The 17,251-nt window shown below is 50.2% G+C and overlaps 1 protein-coding gene across 1 annotated transcript in view; it reads left to right on the top strand.

Moving 5' to 3' along the window:
* The window catches only part of LOC142466371 (uncharacterized), a 116,509-nt gene that overhangs the window by 87,612 nt on the left and 11,646 nt on the right, over positions 1–17,251 (top strand). Inside the window, exon 3 of the mRNA XM_075571227.1 lies at positions 9,433–11,221. Within this exon, the coding sequence (XP_075427342.1) occupies positions 9,540–11,221 (1,682 nt within the window). The 5' untranslated portion in view covers positions 9,433–9,539. The remainder of the gene's footprint in view (positions 1–9,432; positions 11,222–17,251) is intronic.

Here is a 17,251-nt window from a genome sequence, read left to right on the forward strand (position 1 = left end):
ATGTCTGAGTGCCACATTGTGCAAAATGCAACAGGCAATGATAATATCAGACACTTTTTGTGGCTTATATTGAAGAGCCCCACCAGTTCTGTCGAGACACCTAAATCTTGTTTTGAGAAGGCCAAATGTCCTCTCTATAACGGATCGCGTAGATATATGGGCAGCATTGTACCTCTCCTCTGCTTCAGTTTGAGGGTTTAGCACCGGGGTCAAGAGCCACGGCCTAATTCCGTATCCTGAGTCACCTATAATCAATGGAGCACACATAAGGTAACATTAGTGATAACATTCTAAAATAAAATCATTCCTAAACAAAAATGAGGTTTGTGTTACAACATCCAAATATGTACTCACCCAGCAGCCAACCAGGTCCAAAATGGCCTTCTTCGAAAACATGGAAGACTGATGAGTTCCTCAGGATAGAGGAATCGTGACTGGAACCAGGGAATTTGGCTACCACATGCATTATCTTCATCGTGGCATCGCATACCACCTGTACATTCAGGGAATGGTAGTGCTTACGGTTGCGATAAGCATGCTCACTCTGACTAGGCGGAATCGAAGCAACATGGGTGCAATCGATTGCACCCAGCACACATGGTATCCCAGCTATGGCATAAAAGCCATTCCTGACTTCCAGCCACTCTGTCTGCTCTTTAGGAAAAAAAATATAATTCCTAGCGCGTCTATTGAGTGCATAGAGAAACTGGGTAAAGGCCCGCGAGAATGTAGATTGCGAGACCCCGCCCACTATGCCCACAGTTGTCTGGAATGACGCGGAAGCAAGATAATGTAATGAGCACAGCATTTTAACAAGCCCAGGGACTGCACGACCTCTGGCTGTCAAAAAATCTAAATCTCCCCTTATCTCTTCATAAAGAGATAAGATTGCTGCTGAACTCAAATGATAGCGACTTACTATCTCCTCCTCACTCATCCCATCTAACAGGGTTCTCTCCCTGTACACACGCGGACGAGCCACAACATCTCTCCTCTGTCTTCTCCTCTGATCTCCTGTCCCTCTCCCTGTCCCTGTCGTGTCCGCGTGCCTGTCACTGTCCCTGGCTCTGTCCCTCCCTTGCCCTATGTCATTCTCTTCATCAGCAAGCCACTCGTGCAAAAGAATGTTACGACGTCTCCTAAACAAGCGCAACATTTTGAAATCTGTAGCTGTAAATGAGCAGGTAATGGCCGTCCTTTAAATAGCTATGTGATGATGTCAGGTGAGTTTGTAAAATGCAACGTGTTACATTAACATATTAAAGTACTTGCCTCCCAAGCTGTATCCATTTGATCTAAGAAGTATTATTTCTGTGTATTCAGCAGCCAATCCTGATATTTCACAATGATGTAACGTGAAGCTTTGTACAAGCATTCATTGTAAATGATTAGTGTAATGTGTAATGCATGTACCACTTCTGAACGCAACACTCAGTCATGTAATTATGCTAAAACCATGAGATTGACGTAGAAAAAGTTTGCTGCAACATGTCTAATTTGCCATGTTAGTGTCACATGTTCACAACAATTAAATCTCGTGTGCATATGCATACATTTATGGCATCAGGATAGTTGCTATTGAATCAGTTTGAAACGTGTAACAATGAGTAACTATTGTAGATGTGTGTATAAGTTAGCATGAATTGCTTGTAATGCAACGTTTACAATGTAAACATGCAATGTGATTGACTGTCCAATAGCGGACGTCATCAAAAAAGGGAGGACACAAACTACATGTAAACATGAGAAGAAAGATGTACATGAACGTTTGATGATGCGTTACACATTACAAGCATTGTCTAATGTAAAGCAACATGAATATACGGTGGATGTGTTAGATGTGTGACATGGGTAACATCATATAATAAATTGTCGCACAGGTCAGTAACATGTATGATATGATGTGATGTTCTCCTTTAAGAGTTGAGTATAGGTTTTTCCCTTGACACATCATCACATGATGAGTAATGTGACACGCTAATGATGAAAACATATAAAAGTACAATGTTATGCAAATAATAAATGTCCTGTGTGACACAATGCAGTGAATGCCCCCCACACTGTAATGCTAAACACATTTGTATTGTGAGTAATAGAACGTAAACAGTACTATAATGTTACACGTCCCCGCTCCATTGACTCCATTGATGTACGGAAGAGTTTTTTTTTCTAAGTGCCGTTCCGGCAACCTTAGCGATCGTTCTCCCCTCCAACTTGCCAACTTTAGTTGGCGGGACAAATTGGCCATGAAGTCTCAATTTCTTAGTGCCGATCAGCCCCGATAAGCTGATTTTGCTACTTGAATACAGCCGAATTAAAAAAGTGGCGATAAGTGCCGAAAACTGGCTTATCGGCAGGCGACTGGCCATAACACAATTATCGGATACGAAAACTGTCGAAATCAAGCAATTATCGGCGCTTACTGAATCTCAACCCCAATTTTGGCGGGAAAATGGCGAAAAAACCCTTATCAACGCTTACTGCATGAGGCCCCAGGAGTGAAGGGTTTAACAACCACATAACCACAGGACTTTTAAAACCAAGGCTGCATTTCTTGCACTGGCAAGCAAAGGACAATTTATTTCGTTCCAAGGACAATTTATTTCGTTTCCTGATCCCAGTGAGTGTGGTTTTAAGTGTATTCTGCAAATGTCGTGTGTTTGTCTATTAAGGAAATAAATCACAATTTATTTTGCAACTTGTTCTGTTCAATCAAGTACCCAGAAATATAAATGTGTTGATAAAAGTTGATGTCATCGTGACAAGCTTTTAAAAAACTGGTGGCAGCAGAGGGATACTGATTAAACCTATATTGCAGTTTCCTGCGTGCTCTGTAATATAGTGAGGACCTTGTAGCTTGCAAGCTCCTCAGACAAGTAGCAACTGACACACACTTCTAAAGAGCACGAGAGACTTCACTATTCCCTTCACCCATATGCCGAAGGCACTATGAGCGATCGCTCAGGAAGGTTCAGGTCATGGACCAGAGAGAAAGTCGTGGAGAGATGTGCGGGGTGTGGCTTACCGACAGATGGGCGGTCGAAGGCACAACTGGAGGAGGATTTGGAGCATCATGAGGACCGCAGGGTCCTACCAGAGGGGCAAGTCCCCGTAGCTGCTGTGTTGGCTGACGCTATCCAGCCCGGAGTGCAGGAGGTCCCTCCAACTCTGGGGCTGCAAGGACATGAGAGTACTAGTGACCCCCCGGTCATGGGTGGCTTGGCGCCAGGGGTTGCGGACGAGGTAGAAGATGCGGCTGCCGAGCGTGCCGTCCCTGGGCTCACTGCTCTTCTGGCTACATGGGAAATGGGTGTTAGCACTGCGGAGCGGGTACAGCTCCTGACAGCAGTGCTCGGAAGAACCCACAACTCCTACCTTGAAAACGGGGAACAAGGTCTTTCCCGGCGGATCATCACAGCTTCAGCAAGTTCGTGGATGGCACAGATGACCTCGATGCGTTCCTGAATGACTTCGAGACGCAGTGTTCCCGGTTCCGAACTCCAAGAAGGGACTGGGTAGTCAGACTGCGACCACTGTTATCTGGCAAAGCCAAACGGACTGTGATGGGTATTCCACGCGTGGATGCCGATGACCACGGTCATGTGAAAAACAAGCTGCTAACCCAGTATGCCCTGACCCCAGAATCTTACAGGGGCAAGTCCTGGACGGGGGTAGTACTCCCAGGAGAGTCATACAGCACCTATGCCAGTAGGATGGCTTTGCATGGGTCTCAGTGGGTGGAGGGGAATGGGGTTACAACATTCCATACCCTGCTGGACTTGTTCTTTCAAGAGCAGCTGCTGCAGCAGCTTCCCACAGATTTGAAAGGATGGGTCTATGACCATAAACCTCAGACCTATGAGGATGCAGCGAGAATGGCAGATGAGTATGTGGCCAGCCGAGTTGCAATGAAGGACCCTGTAGCACCCAAAGGAGCGGGCCGTGTGGCCCAGGGCGCTAAGACTACCCCTCCGTGGACACACTAGCCTGCGGCATCAAACAGTGCACCCAAGGCTGCAGAGTTGAAGCATGAGAGGCGGTGTTACACTTGCAACAAGGTCGGGCATCTCAGGCCAGACTGTCCGGACCGGGACCGGTCCAAGGGACCACATCAGGGGCAACGCTCACCAGCTGCGAGGCCGGTCGCCCGTGTGCGACTGGCACACACAGAGGAGCCAAGTACAGCCATGGAACCAGCCCACAGAGGGATGCCCAGCGAAGAGACAGCACTTGCCACCTCAGGACCAGCAGCTGAGAGCGGGGGACATCAGGTTGCTCCAGTTGGGATGCATCCCAACGATGTCCGGCAGCAGCATCTGCGGAAGGTGACCATCGGAGACCGACAGGCGGACGGCTTGCTAGACTCCGGTGCCCCCGTGACTCTGGTTCGCCCTGATATGGTGCGGCCAGAGGATTTGCTCCCGGGCACCGGGATGCCAGACGGAGGACCGCGGTCACTCCAGATTGCCCGGGTCTTTTTGGACTGGGGTGCCGGACGTGGCATGAGGGAGGTGGGGGTTTTGCCTGGGTTAGATGCTGAGGTCTTGCTGGGTAACTACCTAGGACACGTTACCTGTGTTTTTACCACTGAGCTGGCACCTGTTGCAGCGATCACCAGGAGCCAGTCAGCAAGGATCGCAGCAGAACCAGCCCCTGTCCCCCTGCATTTGGGACCTACAGTTCCAGTAGTCTCTGCAGAGACAAGACAGGTAAGCCAGACTCAGTCGCTTTCTGACACTGACTTACTTTTCCCTGTACCTGTTCCCTGTCCCCCTGACTCAGATGTGACTGGGGAGTGGCCAGAGTTAGGGGCCCAGTTTAGGGATGTGGTGCGATCTGATCCCAGCTTGGAGGGCATGAGACTGCGGGCGTCTGAGTCTAAGCCAAGCAAGGGGTCTGATTACTTCTTGTGGCACCGCAGGCTCCTATACAGAGAGTAAGGGACCACCGGGTTAGATGAGGTATGGACGGGGAAGAGACAACTAGTGGTATCCCGGGAATATAGGGAGCAGTTGTTGCAGATTGCCCACTCCATTCCACTAGCGGGGCATCAGGGGGTCGCTAGGACGCGAGCCCGGCTGTTGCAGTGTTACTACTGGCCGGGGGCATCCAGTGAGGTGGCAGAGTTCTGCCGATCCTGTGATGCCTGCCAGCGAGTAGGTAAGGCGGGTGACCGGGTGAAGGCACCCCTGAACCCGTTACCGGTAATAGGGGAACCCTTTCAGTGGGTAGCTATGGACCTCGTGGGACCTGTCATGGTTCCCAGTTGGTCAGGAAAGCGCTACATTCTCACGGTGGTGGATTTTGCCACCCGGTACCCTGAGGCGGTAGCGCTTGCCAGTATTGATGCTAGGGCAGTAGCTAAAGCTCTGTTAGCCATTTTTTCTAGGGTATGTTTCCCTAGTGAGATCCTAACCGATCATGGGTCGCAGTTCATGAGTGAATTGCTCCAGTGTCTCTGGGAGGCGTGCGGGGTGAAGCACCAGCGCATGACCCCTTACCACCCCCAAACCAACGGACTATGTGAGAGGTTCAATGGTACCCTGAAGCAGATGCTGCGAACATTTATAGAGGCAGAGGGAAAAGACTGGGAGATTCACCTGCAGCATTTGCTGTTTGCGTACTGAGAGGTACCGCAAAAATCCACAGGCTTCTCTCCCTTTGAGCTGCTATATGGTCGCAAGATACGTGGACCTCTGGACCTATTCCGTGAGGGATGGGAAGGGGAGACTACCACTACTGATGCTTCTGTGCTTCAGTATGTGATAGATCTCAGAGACCGGTTACAGATGCTCATAGGGTTGGCACAGGACAACCTTAGGGCTGCTCAGACCAAGCAGGACTTGGTATGATCAGAATGCCCGTAGCAGAGAGTTCATCCCAGGACAGCAGGTACTTGTTCTCAAGCCCATTCGGGAGAACAAATTAATGGCTGCCTGGTCAGGACCGTATCCGGTACTGCGAAAGATGAACGAGTGCAACTATGTTGTACAGGTAGATGCTGAGACAGGGAGAAATAAGACTTATCACATCAACATGCTGAAGGAGTACATAGCACCGAGTGTGGCGTCGGTGCTGGCCATTTGCAGCCCACCGATGGGGGATCCGGCGAGCAATGCTCTGCCTGATCTCCTGGGGGAGGCTAGGCAGGGAGGTACCATAGAGCAGGTGGAGATAGGGGCTCAGCTGAGTGTCAGGCAGAGAGCAGATGCCAGGGCTATGCTAGAGAAGTATAGGGCTCTGTTTTCAGACAAGCCAGGGAAGACACACATTGCAGAACACCCAGTGCTGACAGGGGATCTGAGACCTCTGCATAAGCACTCTTATAGAGTGTCAGCAGAGGTGAAGGGCAGTATAGAGAGGGAGGTAGAAGAGATGCTGGCCCTAGGGGTAATTGTACCGTCCCAGAGCCCTTGGGCTTGTCCGGTAGTCCTGGTGCCTAAGAAGGATGGAACCACCCGGTTCTGTGTGGACTACCGGCAGCTCAATGCGGGCACGGTGTCAGATGCCTACCCCAAGCCCGCATGGATGAGTTGTTAGATGAACTCGCGGGGGCAAGGTATCTGACGACTATGGATCTCAGTAAAGGCTACTGGCAGATCCCTTTGACCCAGGAGGCTAGAGAGAAGTCTGCATTTATTACCCCAAGTGGCCTCTATGAATTTCTAGTGATGCCATTCAGGATGAAAAATGCACCGGCTACCTTTCAACGCCTGGTCAATCGCTTGCTGGAAGGTATGCAAGGGTTTGCAAGGGCATACCCGGACGACATTGCTGTCTTTAGTAATTCGTGGGACTCACACTTAGTGCATGTAACTGCGGTGCTAGCCAGGATTAGGGAAGCGGGACTCACGTTGAAACCCACCAAGTGCTTAGTAGGGATGGCAGAGGTATTGTACCTAGGGCACAGAGTGGGTGGCGGGCATCTTAAGCCAGAACCAGCTAAGGTGGAAGCTATAGTGCAGTGGCCCGTTCCCAAAACCAAGAAGCAAGTCATGGCTTTCCTAGGCACCGCAGGCTACTACAGAAAGTTTGTCCCTCAGTATAGCGCCATTGCCAAACCCCTGACTGACTTGACCCAGAAGCGACAGTCTGTGATGGTAGTCTGGTCTCCTGCCTGTGAGGTCTCGTTTCAGGCATTAAAGACTGCACTAGCCAGCGTTACTATACTTGCTGCTCCAGACTATGCAAAAAAGTTCCTGGTGCAGACTGATGCCTCAGACTTTGGCATTGGAGCTGTACTCAGCCAAGTGGGGGAGGAGGGCGATGAGCACCCGGTAGTATATCTAAGCCGCAAACTGCTGCCCAGAGAGGTGGCATATGCCACCATTGAGAAGGAGTGTCTGGCCATAGTGTGGGCTCTAAAGAAGTTACAGCCTTATTTGTATGGCAGACATTTCACAGTAATAACTGACCACAATCCTTTGAGTTGGTTACAGAGGGTGTCAGGGGAAAATGCTAAACTTTTGCGCTGGAGTCTTGCCTTACAGGAGTGGAACTTCACCATCCAGCACAAGAAGGGAAGTGAGCATGGTAATGCTGATGGCCTTTCCCGCCAGGACAGCCCTCAGGACTTACTAACTTCAAGAGCTGGCAGGTCAGCCCAGCCACCGGACGGGGTGGTCAGGGCAGTCCCTGCGTCTTGAGTGGGGGAGGTCTGACGTGGAGGAAAGGGTTAATACCTGATTTGCCATGCATTACTGTTGTTGCTTGTCCCTGCCATTTTTATTCCCCATTTGCAGTCTATTCCCTGTCTGCGAGGGTAAAGGACAAGATGCATTGCTTGCCATACCCTCTAACCAACACATGATAGAAGATCTTAAATGTAAGGCAGGAGGTATTTTTTTTTGTAAGTCCAAGCAGGAATTACTTGGACATCCAGCTGTGATATGGGTGAATGAGCTTTGGTATTTTTATGACCAAGCCTCAAAGAGATCGAGCTAATTAGCATCTTCCTGTCTAAAAGAGTGTCAGTTATGAAAAGACCCAGCAGACCCATAATGTATACAAAACTGACATACTGATGCACAGCAGATGTCAGGCTAGTGACCCCTCCGGTCAAAAATCAGACTTAGTGGTCCCAAGAAATGGGTGTAGCCCAAGTATGCTAAGTGGCATGGGTGTCAACCTGACCCATGCGCCCTGCCCACTGGACAGCCCTTTTGACCGGTCTTAGGAACTGTGGGTCACGTGGCTATTCGTGGTTTTTTTTTGTTCCCACGAGGGGATTGGATCCACATGTTAAAGATAGCTTTGGCCAGTCTATAACTGTGGCTCCGCAGGTATTTCCCAGTGTGATTCCTGAATTTTAATCCATGATGTAAAGATGCAAGACTTAGTTCCAGTACAGCAGCAACCAGTCCAGGAGTGAAGGGGTTAACAACCACATAACCACAGGACTTTTAAAACCAAGGCTGCATTTCTTGCACTGGCAAGCAAAGGACAATTTCTTTCATTCCAAGGACAATTTATTTCGTTTCCTGATCCCAGTGAGTGTGGTTTTAAGTGTATTCTGCAGATGTCATGTGTTTGTCTATTAAGGAAATAAATCACAATTTATTTTGCAACTTGTTCTGTTCAATCAAGTACCCAGAAAAATAAATGTGTTGATAAAAGTTGATGTCATCGTGACAGCACGTCCTGCCGAAAATCGCCGGAAAAACGGAACAAATGCTGAACCTAATGAATATTGGTATACATTGGGAAACGCTGTATGAGCGGAACGCTGTAAAGCGGAGCACCGTAAAGCGGGGCCCTACTGTATCATTGTGTTTAATAAAATGCTATGTTTGTATGGGGAGAATCAGTAACACAAGTAGAGACTCCTTGTTCCCTAAAAAAAAAAACCTCTAAACCATTGTAGTAAAAAAATTAACACAGTGTTGGAATTCAATGGATAATATTGGTATAGCTTAATTAAGTCTGAATAACATCTGTGATGCCAAATACAATAATTAGGCATTTGGCTCCTGATTTAACAATGGAGATTTAGCAGTAAATTTGGTCATCTTATAACTATTAGAGACCTGGTACATGGTGATGTAACGGGAACACCCGGTGACTGATATGTGAGCTTCTAATGAGACACGTATTCTATTCATTGTACAAATATTTTTAAATTATACCTTCACAACTGAAACTATCAACTTACTATCAAAGGATTTGAAAAGATTTCTGCCACTTTTGGAGTTTTGCAGCTAGTGAGATTTTATTTTAAATCGTTAAATATTATGATCCACTTTAAATGTATGACCCACTACATCTACTCTCCCGGCCCTAATGCTGCACATGTTGTGCTAAACCCTTCATATTTACAATGTACATCTACAGTTTACTTTCGTCCTGTACTTTTTGTGATATGCCAACTTACCTCTCCTGCATGGCCTTTTGTAAGACAGTTTGTATAACAGTGACTTTTTTTGTCTCATCTAGTACAAAGCCAAGCACCAATAATCCACCCATCCCAGCACTGCAAGGTTGCTTTTAGCAGCCAGGATTACCTCCTCACACATCTGAAGTTCAAACACCCAAATGAGAATATGGAAAAGATGAGGACAGAACAATATTGCAACATTCCAATAAATATGACAGAAAATGCATCTTTCAACCAGTCAAGGCAATTAATAAAAAATGTAACTGCTTCTCATTCAAAAAGATATATATTAGCAGGTGCCACAGGAAAAGATCTTGGAGTAAGTGGGAAGAGTCTGACTTGGTTTTCAGACCAGAACCTACAGAAGAGGGCACAGACCAGGGAGAGACCGCATGTATGTGGGGAATGTGGGACAGGATTTAGTGACTTATCCAGACTGAGCACACACATGAGGACACACACAGGGGAGAGACCGCATGTATGTGGGGAATGTGGGAAGGGATTTAGTCAGTTATCCAACCTTAACACACACAAGAGAACACACACAGGGGAGAGACCGCATGTATGTGGGGAATGTGGGAAGAAATATTGTTACTTATCCAGCCTGAGCACACACAAGAGGACACACACAGGGGAGAGACCGCATGTATGTGGGGAATGTGGGAAGGGATTTAGTGATTTATCCAGCCTGATCAGACACAAGAGGACACATACCGGGGAGAGACCGCATGTATGTGGGGAATGTGGGAAGGCATTTAGTCAGTTATCCAGCCTGTGCACACACATTATGACACACACAGGGGAAAGACCGCATGTATGTGGGGAATGTGGGAAGAAATATTGTTACTTATCCAGCCTGAGCACACACAAGAGGACACACACAGGGGAGAGACCGCATGTATGTGGGGAGTGTGGGAAGGGATTTAGTGACTTATCCAGCCTGATCAGACACAAGAGGACACATACCGGGGAGAGACCGCATGTATGTGGGGAATGTGGGAAGGCATTTAGTCAGTTATCCAGCCTGTACACACACAAGAGGACACACACAGGGGAGAGACCGCATGTATGTGGGGAATGTGGGAAGGGATTTAGTCAGTTATCCAGCCTGGACAAACATAAGAGGACACACACAGGGGAGAGACCGCATGTATGTGGGGAATGTGGGAAGGGATTTAGTCGGTTATCCAGCCTGGACACACACAAGAGGACACACACAGGGGAGAGACCGCATGTATGTGGGGAATGTGGGAAGGGATTTAGTCGGTTATCCAACCTTAATACACACAAGAGAACACACACAGGGGAGAGACCGCATGTATGTGGGGAATGTGGGATGGGATTTAGTCAGTTATCCAGCCTGAACACACACATTATGACACACACAGGGGAGAGACCGCATGTATGTGGGGAATGTGGGAAGGGTTTTAGTAAGTTATTCAACCTAAACACACACACGAGAACACACACAGGGGAGAGACCACATGTATGTGGGGAATGTGGGAATGGATTTAGTGACTTATCCAGCCTGGACAAACACAAGAGGACACACACAGGGGAGAGACCGCATGTATGTGGGGAATGTGGGAAGGGATTTAGTCAGCTATCCAGCCTGAACACACACATGATGACACACACAGGGGAGAGACCGCATGTATGTGGGGAATGTGGAAAGGGATTTAGTGTGTTATGCAACCTTAACAAACACAAGGGAACACACACAGGGGAGAGACCGCATGTATGTGGGAAATGTGGGAAGCGATTTAGTCGATTACCCAACCTGAGGACACACGAGAGGACACACAGTGACGAGACCGTATGTATGTGGGGAATGAGGGAAGGAATTTAGTCGATTATCCAGCCTGAACACACAAGAGGACGCACATGGGAGAGACTTTACTCTAAAGCCAGGCATGTTTAGGGATAACTAGCGACTAAGACGCTCACATATAAGTGCACATGTGTATCTGTGTTACGCTAAATCACAATGAAAAGTGACTTTCGTTTATGGTGCATAAAACAAGCATTTTAAAAGTATAAAAAAGTTATAACTTTTTAAATGCAGGTTATTTGTATCATTCTTATTGTAGTTTTATTTAAAGAAAAATGTTGTTTTTAATAATTATTTATATTTCCATGCTGGTGGTTCTAATAAAATGTGCGTTCCCCATTATGCTGAAGCTGTCTGTAGCCTCACTTATCTGTGAATTGGAATAGTTTTGCCGCTACCAATTGGTTGTCGGCATTATGCCGCAGACAGACCCTTCGCCGCCACTTCTCAAACATTCAATATACAGGCACAAGATTTGAAAAACAAATTTATAACTAGGAAATACCCATCAAACAAACTTGATCAAATTATATCTGAGGTGGAGACTGTGGATAGAAGTGTTCTTTTACAGTACAAACAAAATAGACAAAACACCATCTCGGAAGTACCATTTATCACACAATACAACCAGATGCCCCCGGCCATAAAACAAACCATCCGTAAATATTGGCCAATTCTGAGAAAAGACAAGGATGTCGCAGATATTTTGCCTATTAATCCAAAGATCATATTTACTAGGGCCCCCAATATTGGACAGAGGCTAGCTCCAAGTTGTCCTTTGAAACGACCTTTAAGTCGTAACAATAATACCAATAAGGGATACTATATCTGCAATACCTGCATAGCTTGTCGATATAGCCTCAAAAATACTTCATTCTCATCTACAGTCACATCCAAAACCTCTAATATCAAATAAAACATTAACTGTAATAGCACCCATGTAATATATCTCCTTGAATGTCCTTGCGGTCTGCAGTATGTGGGTATGACAACAAGACCTATAAAACGTCGATTATATGAACACATTTACAACATTAAGAAAGGTTTAATCACACACAATGTATCGAGTCATTTTCTTCAAGTGCACAACAAGAATCCTAAAGGTCTTAAATGTATAGCCATCGAAGCCCTCACGCCTTTTTGGGGGGGAGGAAATATTACAAGTCTCTTGGGAAGGCGTGAATCTTTTTGGATTTACGAACTCTGCACTCTGGCACCTTTAGGTCTCAATATTGAATTTGACCTAAAATCTTTTCTAGTAGACAAATAGACTAATTTTTGACAGAAAATAACAAATAATAATAAAAAAAATATAAAAAATAATAAATAATAAAAATATAAATAGAAAATTTACTTGGGGTTCTTCTATATAAATATTTTTGTTGCTAATATTGAATTTGTCTAGATCAATACAGATCTATCCTAGCATGTTGCACATTTTGGACTGTACTGATATAATACTACACTTTTTTGCACACTTTTATCTTATACTATATTAGTGAAAGCACTGTATGCCTGCCTGCCTGCCTGCCAGTCTGGATGTCCGGTGTCCCTAGGGGAAATCTCATTGGTCCCTTGGGCCGCCCGCCCCCGCACACCTCTCATTGGCCTGAGGCGGAGTGACGGGCCACACACACACACACACACACACACACACACACACACACACACACACACACACACACACACACACACACACACACACACACACACACACACACACACACACACACACTCCAACCTCCTCAACACACACACACTCCACCCTCCTCAACACACACACACACACTCCACCCTCCTTAACGGCTGCCCGGCCCTGACCCCCCCCACCCTTCCCGGCGGCTGGCCCGCAACAACAGAACCCCCCCTATCACCACTCCGCGGGACCTCAACATCACCCTCTCTCCCGGTGCTCACCCTCTCTCCCGGTGCTCACCCTCTCTCGCGGTGCTCACCCTCTCTCCCGGTGCTCACCCTCTCTCCCGGTGCTCACCCTCTCTCCCGGTGCTCCCTCCCACAGACCGCTCCCCCCCCCCAGAGCACGCTCTCACCGCTCTCACCTTCAGGCCTAGAGGCCGTGCCCCCAGCTCACCATCCCCGGGAGCGCTGCTCCGGCTCTCTCAGTCGGGAGCTGTACGGGCCGGCTGCCCACACTACCTCCTCACCTGAGCGTCTCAGCTCCGCCTCACCGGGGGGAATGAAGACCGCCGAGGAACCCGAGGAGGAGGAGGAGCGCGGCCCGGTGCGAAGTAAGTAACCGCAGGGGAAGGGATCTTTCACCCCCCCAGCCCTTCACCCCCCCGGCCTGGCCCTTCGCCCGGCCTTTCACCCCCCCCCCCCGGCCCGGCCCTTAACCCCCCCCCGGCCAGCCCTTCACCCCCCCGGCCCGGCCCTTCATCCCCCCGGCCCTTCACCCCCCCCCCCCGGCCCTGCCCTTCACCCACCCGGCCATGCCCTTCACCCCCCCCCCCCGTCCATGCCCTTCACCCCCCCCTGGCCATGCCCTTCACCCTCCCCCCCGGCCCTGCCCTTCACCCCCTCCGGTCCTGCTCTTCGCCCCCTTCGGCCCTGCCCTTCGCCCCCATTCACACCCTTCCTGCCCTTTGCCCCCATCTCCACCCTCCCTGCCCTTCACCCCCACCCTCCCTGCTCTTCGCCCCCATCTCCACCCCCCCCATCCCCACCCCCCCTGCCCTTTGCCCCCACCCTCCCTGCCCTTCGCCCCCACCCTCCCTGCCCTTCGCCCCCACCCTCCCTGCTCTTCGCCCCCATCTCCACCCCCCCCATCCCCACCCCCCCTGCCCTTTGCCCCCACCCTCCCTGCCCTTCGCCCCCACCCTCCCTGCTCTTCGCCCCCATCCCCACCCCCCCCATCCCCACCCCCCCTGCCCTTCGCCCCCACCCTCCCTGCCCTTCGCCCCCACCCTCCCTGCCCTTCGCCCCCACCCTCCCTGCCCTTCGCCCCCACCCTCCCTGCCCTTCGCCCCCACCCCCCCTGCCCTTCGCCCTCTCCGGCCCTGCCCTTCGCCCCCTCCGGCCCTGCCCTTCACTCACACACCCCCTGCCCTTCGCCCCCACCTTCCCTGCCCTTCGCCCCCACCTTCCCTGCCCTTCGCCCCCTCCGGCCCTGCCCTTCGCCCCCTCCGGCCCTGCCCTTCACTCACACACCCCCTGCCCTTCGCCCCCACCTTCCCTGCCCTTCGCCCCCACCTTCCCTGCCCTTCGCCCCCACCCTCCCTGCCCTTCGCCCCCACCCTCCCTGCCCTTTGCCCCCACCCTCCCTGCCCTTTGCCCCCACCCTCCCTGCCCTTCACCCCCACCCTCCCTGCCCTTTGCCCCCACCCTTCTGCACCCACCCTCCCTGCCCTTCGCCCCCACCCTCCCTGCCCTTCACCCCCACCCTCCCTGCCCTTCGCCCCCACCCTCCCTGCCCTTCGTCCCCACCCTCCCTGCCCTTCGCCCCCACCCTCCCTGCCCTTCGCCCCCACCCTCCCTGCCCTTCGCCCCCACCCTCCCTGCCCTTCGCCCCCACCTTCCCTGCCCTTCGCCCCCACCTTCCCTGCCCTTCGCCCCCACCCTCCCTGCCCTTCGCCCCCACCCTCCCTGCCCTTCGCCCCCGTCCCCACCCTCCCTGCCCTTCGCCCCTGTCCCCCCCTCCCTGCCCTTTGCCTCCTCGCCCCCCTTCCTGCCCTTTGCCCCCTCGCCCCCTCCCTGCCCTTTGCCCCCTCGCCCCCCTCCCTGCCCTTCGCCCCTTCGCCCCCCTCCCTGCCCATCTCCCCCTTCATCCCCCTCCCTGCCCTTCGCCCCCTCGCCCCCCTCCCTGCCCTTCGCCCCCTTCGCCCCCCTCCCTGCCCTTCGCCCCCCTCCCTGCCCTTCCCCGCCCTCCCTGCCTTTCCCCGCCTCTCCACGCCCCCCGTCCCCAGCAATCACGGGCAACGCCGGGTTTATCAACTAGTTCTTTATAAACACATACTTATAGTATTGGCTATTACCACTTTATTACTTGATGTTTTTAGCACTATGTACATTATGTACACTTACCCACACTTAGATATTCGTTGGCGCACTGCACATAACCTATCATGGATATTTAATATATTTAGCTGCTATTATGTATGACCCAATTATCAATTTTATATGTGGGTCAACCTATACATTTTTCTTGTTTGTTAATTGTTCTTTGTTTATTTTCGTTTGTATATTGTTTCCCCCCCCCCCCCCCTTTTTTTCATTTTTATTTGTTTTGAGCTGGGACATCTAACAGCGCTGTAATCATCATTGCGCATGTCAGAATTGATCTACAGGTACACTGTGCCTTTTAATCAGGACTATAAACGTCATGGACTTACAGAGACTGAATCATTAACCTTTTGCCCCTGAGGAAGGAAGGTTCACTTCCGAAACGCGTAGGGTGGGTATCTGCTGGCCCTGCTGCCTACTCCAGTGACAACCACCGACAGAACTACACTGTGTACGCGGTTTGGACGTTCAGAACGCGGCGAATCTGCCGCTGCTGTCTACATCTTTGGCGAGATCCCCGTTTGGCGAATCTGTGGAGGCGGTTCCTCCTGCTCCCGAGCTGACTGCGCACCGAGGTCTGAGATTACATGACCGGGAGGCGAACAGCACAGTAGGGAGAATCGAGGGACACTACATCAGCCACACAGAGGAGACGCCACGATCCGGTTTATTCACACGAGAGGGGATACTCTCTGACTTATCCACTGCCCAACATTATCGTACGTCCGGTAAGCAGTCACTTCAGCTACAGCAGCAGCCTTTCTAGCAGACCTAATTTCTGTTTTAACTATGGTTATGTCCTAATATGTTGTTTTAATATTAAATGTGTTTTATTCACCTGTTGTTTTTTCCCAGCTCTTTGCTTTACCTGTTTTAGTTATGTCTTTTGTATATTTGGTTTACTGCATTGATTCAGTGCCAATTGTTTAACAATATTACGCTATATGTGTTTTTATTTTGTTTCCATTTGTCACGTACGACCCCCTGCTAGCACGTGACCTGCATACGGGACAAGGGTTAATACCGACGCTCGCAAGCGTACCCACTCTTCACCCACTCAGGGGTCCCTCAAATGGGTTGTATCTCTCCTCAAACCGTCCCAATATACCACCGCCACGAACAGCACACAAGTGAGCACGTGACTTTAGATATGCAACCAGGGTTAACACACAAAGGCATCTCTAGCAACCCCCCTTTCTCCTCTGCAAGGAACCAGCGAGTTAGTATTAACCCTCCAACCCTGTCTGTAGACCTTGATTAATTTAATTGACACCTTGAGTGGGCCATCCACACGGACCCCCCTCCCCAAGTAAATCCCTTTGAAATTCAGAGCAGTTCAAACAAACAGTTCTGGCCTGTTTCAGACTTAGTATTTTGTATTTTTCTTAAAAGTGTAGCTCATTAACCCCTTAAGCACCAGAGGGATTAAAAATACCCAATATCTCATGACATTATCATGACATCTCCCTCCTTAAAATGAGCGAAGGGACTGGCTTACACGCTAGTCCCGCGTTCAAACAAATAAAACCTTTACCCTTTCCTCTGGGTTCCTCTGCCTCGCTGTCTTGCACTTTTTTGCTGGATATATCTCCCTCCACCTCGCTCTCTCTTCCCTCTGCGGCCTGTCCCTGTGCCCCGCTGTCTTGCAATTTTGTGCTGGATATATCTCCCTCTGCCTCGCTTTCTCTTCCCTCTGCGACCTGTCCCTGTGCCTCGCCTTGCTCTTTCTTGCTGGCTATATCTTCCCCCGCCTCGCTCTCTCTTCCCTCTGCGGCCTGGCCCCGTGTCTCGCTGTCTTGCTTTTTCTTGCTGTAGATATCTCTCCCAGCCTCGCTCCCTTTTCCCTCTGCGGGCTGTCCCTGTGCCTCGCTGTCCTGCGGTATATCTCGCTCCCCGCCTTGCTCCCTCGTCCCTCTGTGGACGATCCCTGTGCCTCGTTGTCCTGCTGTATATCGCTTCCCCAGCTTCGTTCTCTCTTCCCTCGGCTGACTGTCCCTGTGCCTCGCGGTCTTGCTGTATATATCTCT

This window comes from Ascaphus truei, chromosome 15 (genome assembly GCF_040206685.1).
Source record: "Ascaphus truei isolate aAscTru1 chromosome 15, aAscTru1.hap1, whole genome shotgun sequence".
Lineage (NCBI taxonomy): Eukaryota > Metazoa > Chordata > Amphibia > Anura > Ascaphidae > Ascaphus > Ascaphus truei.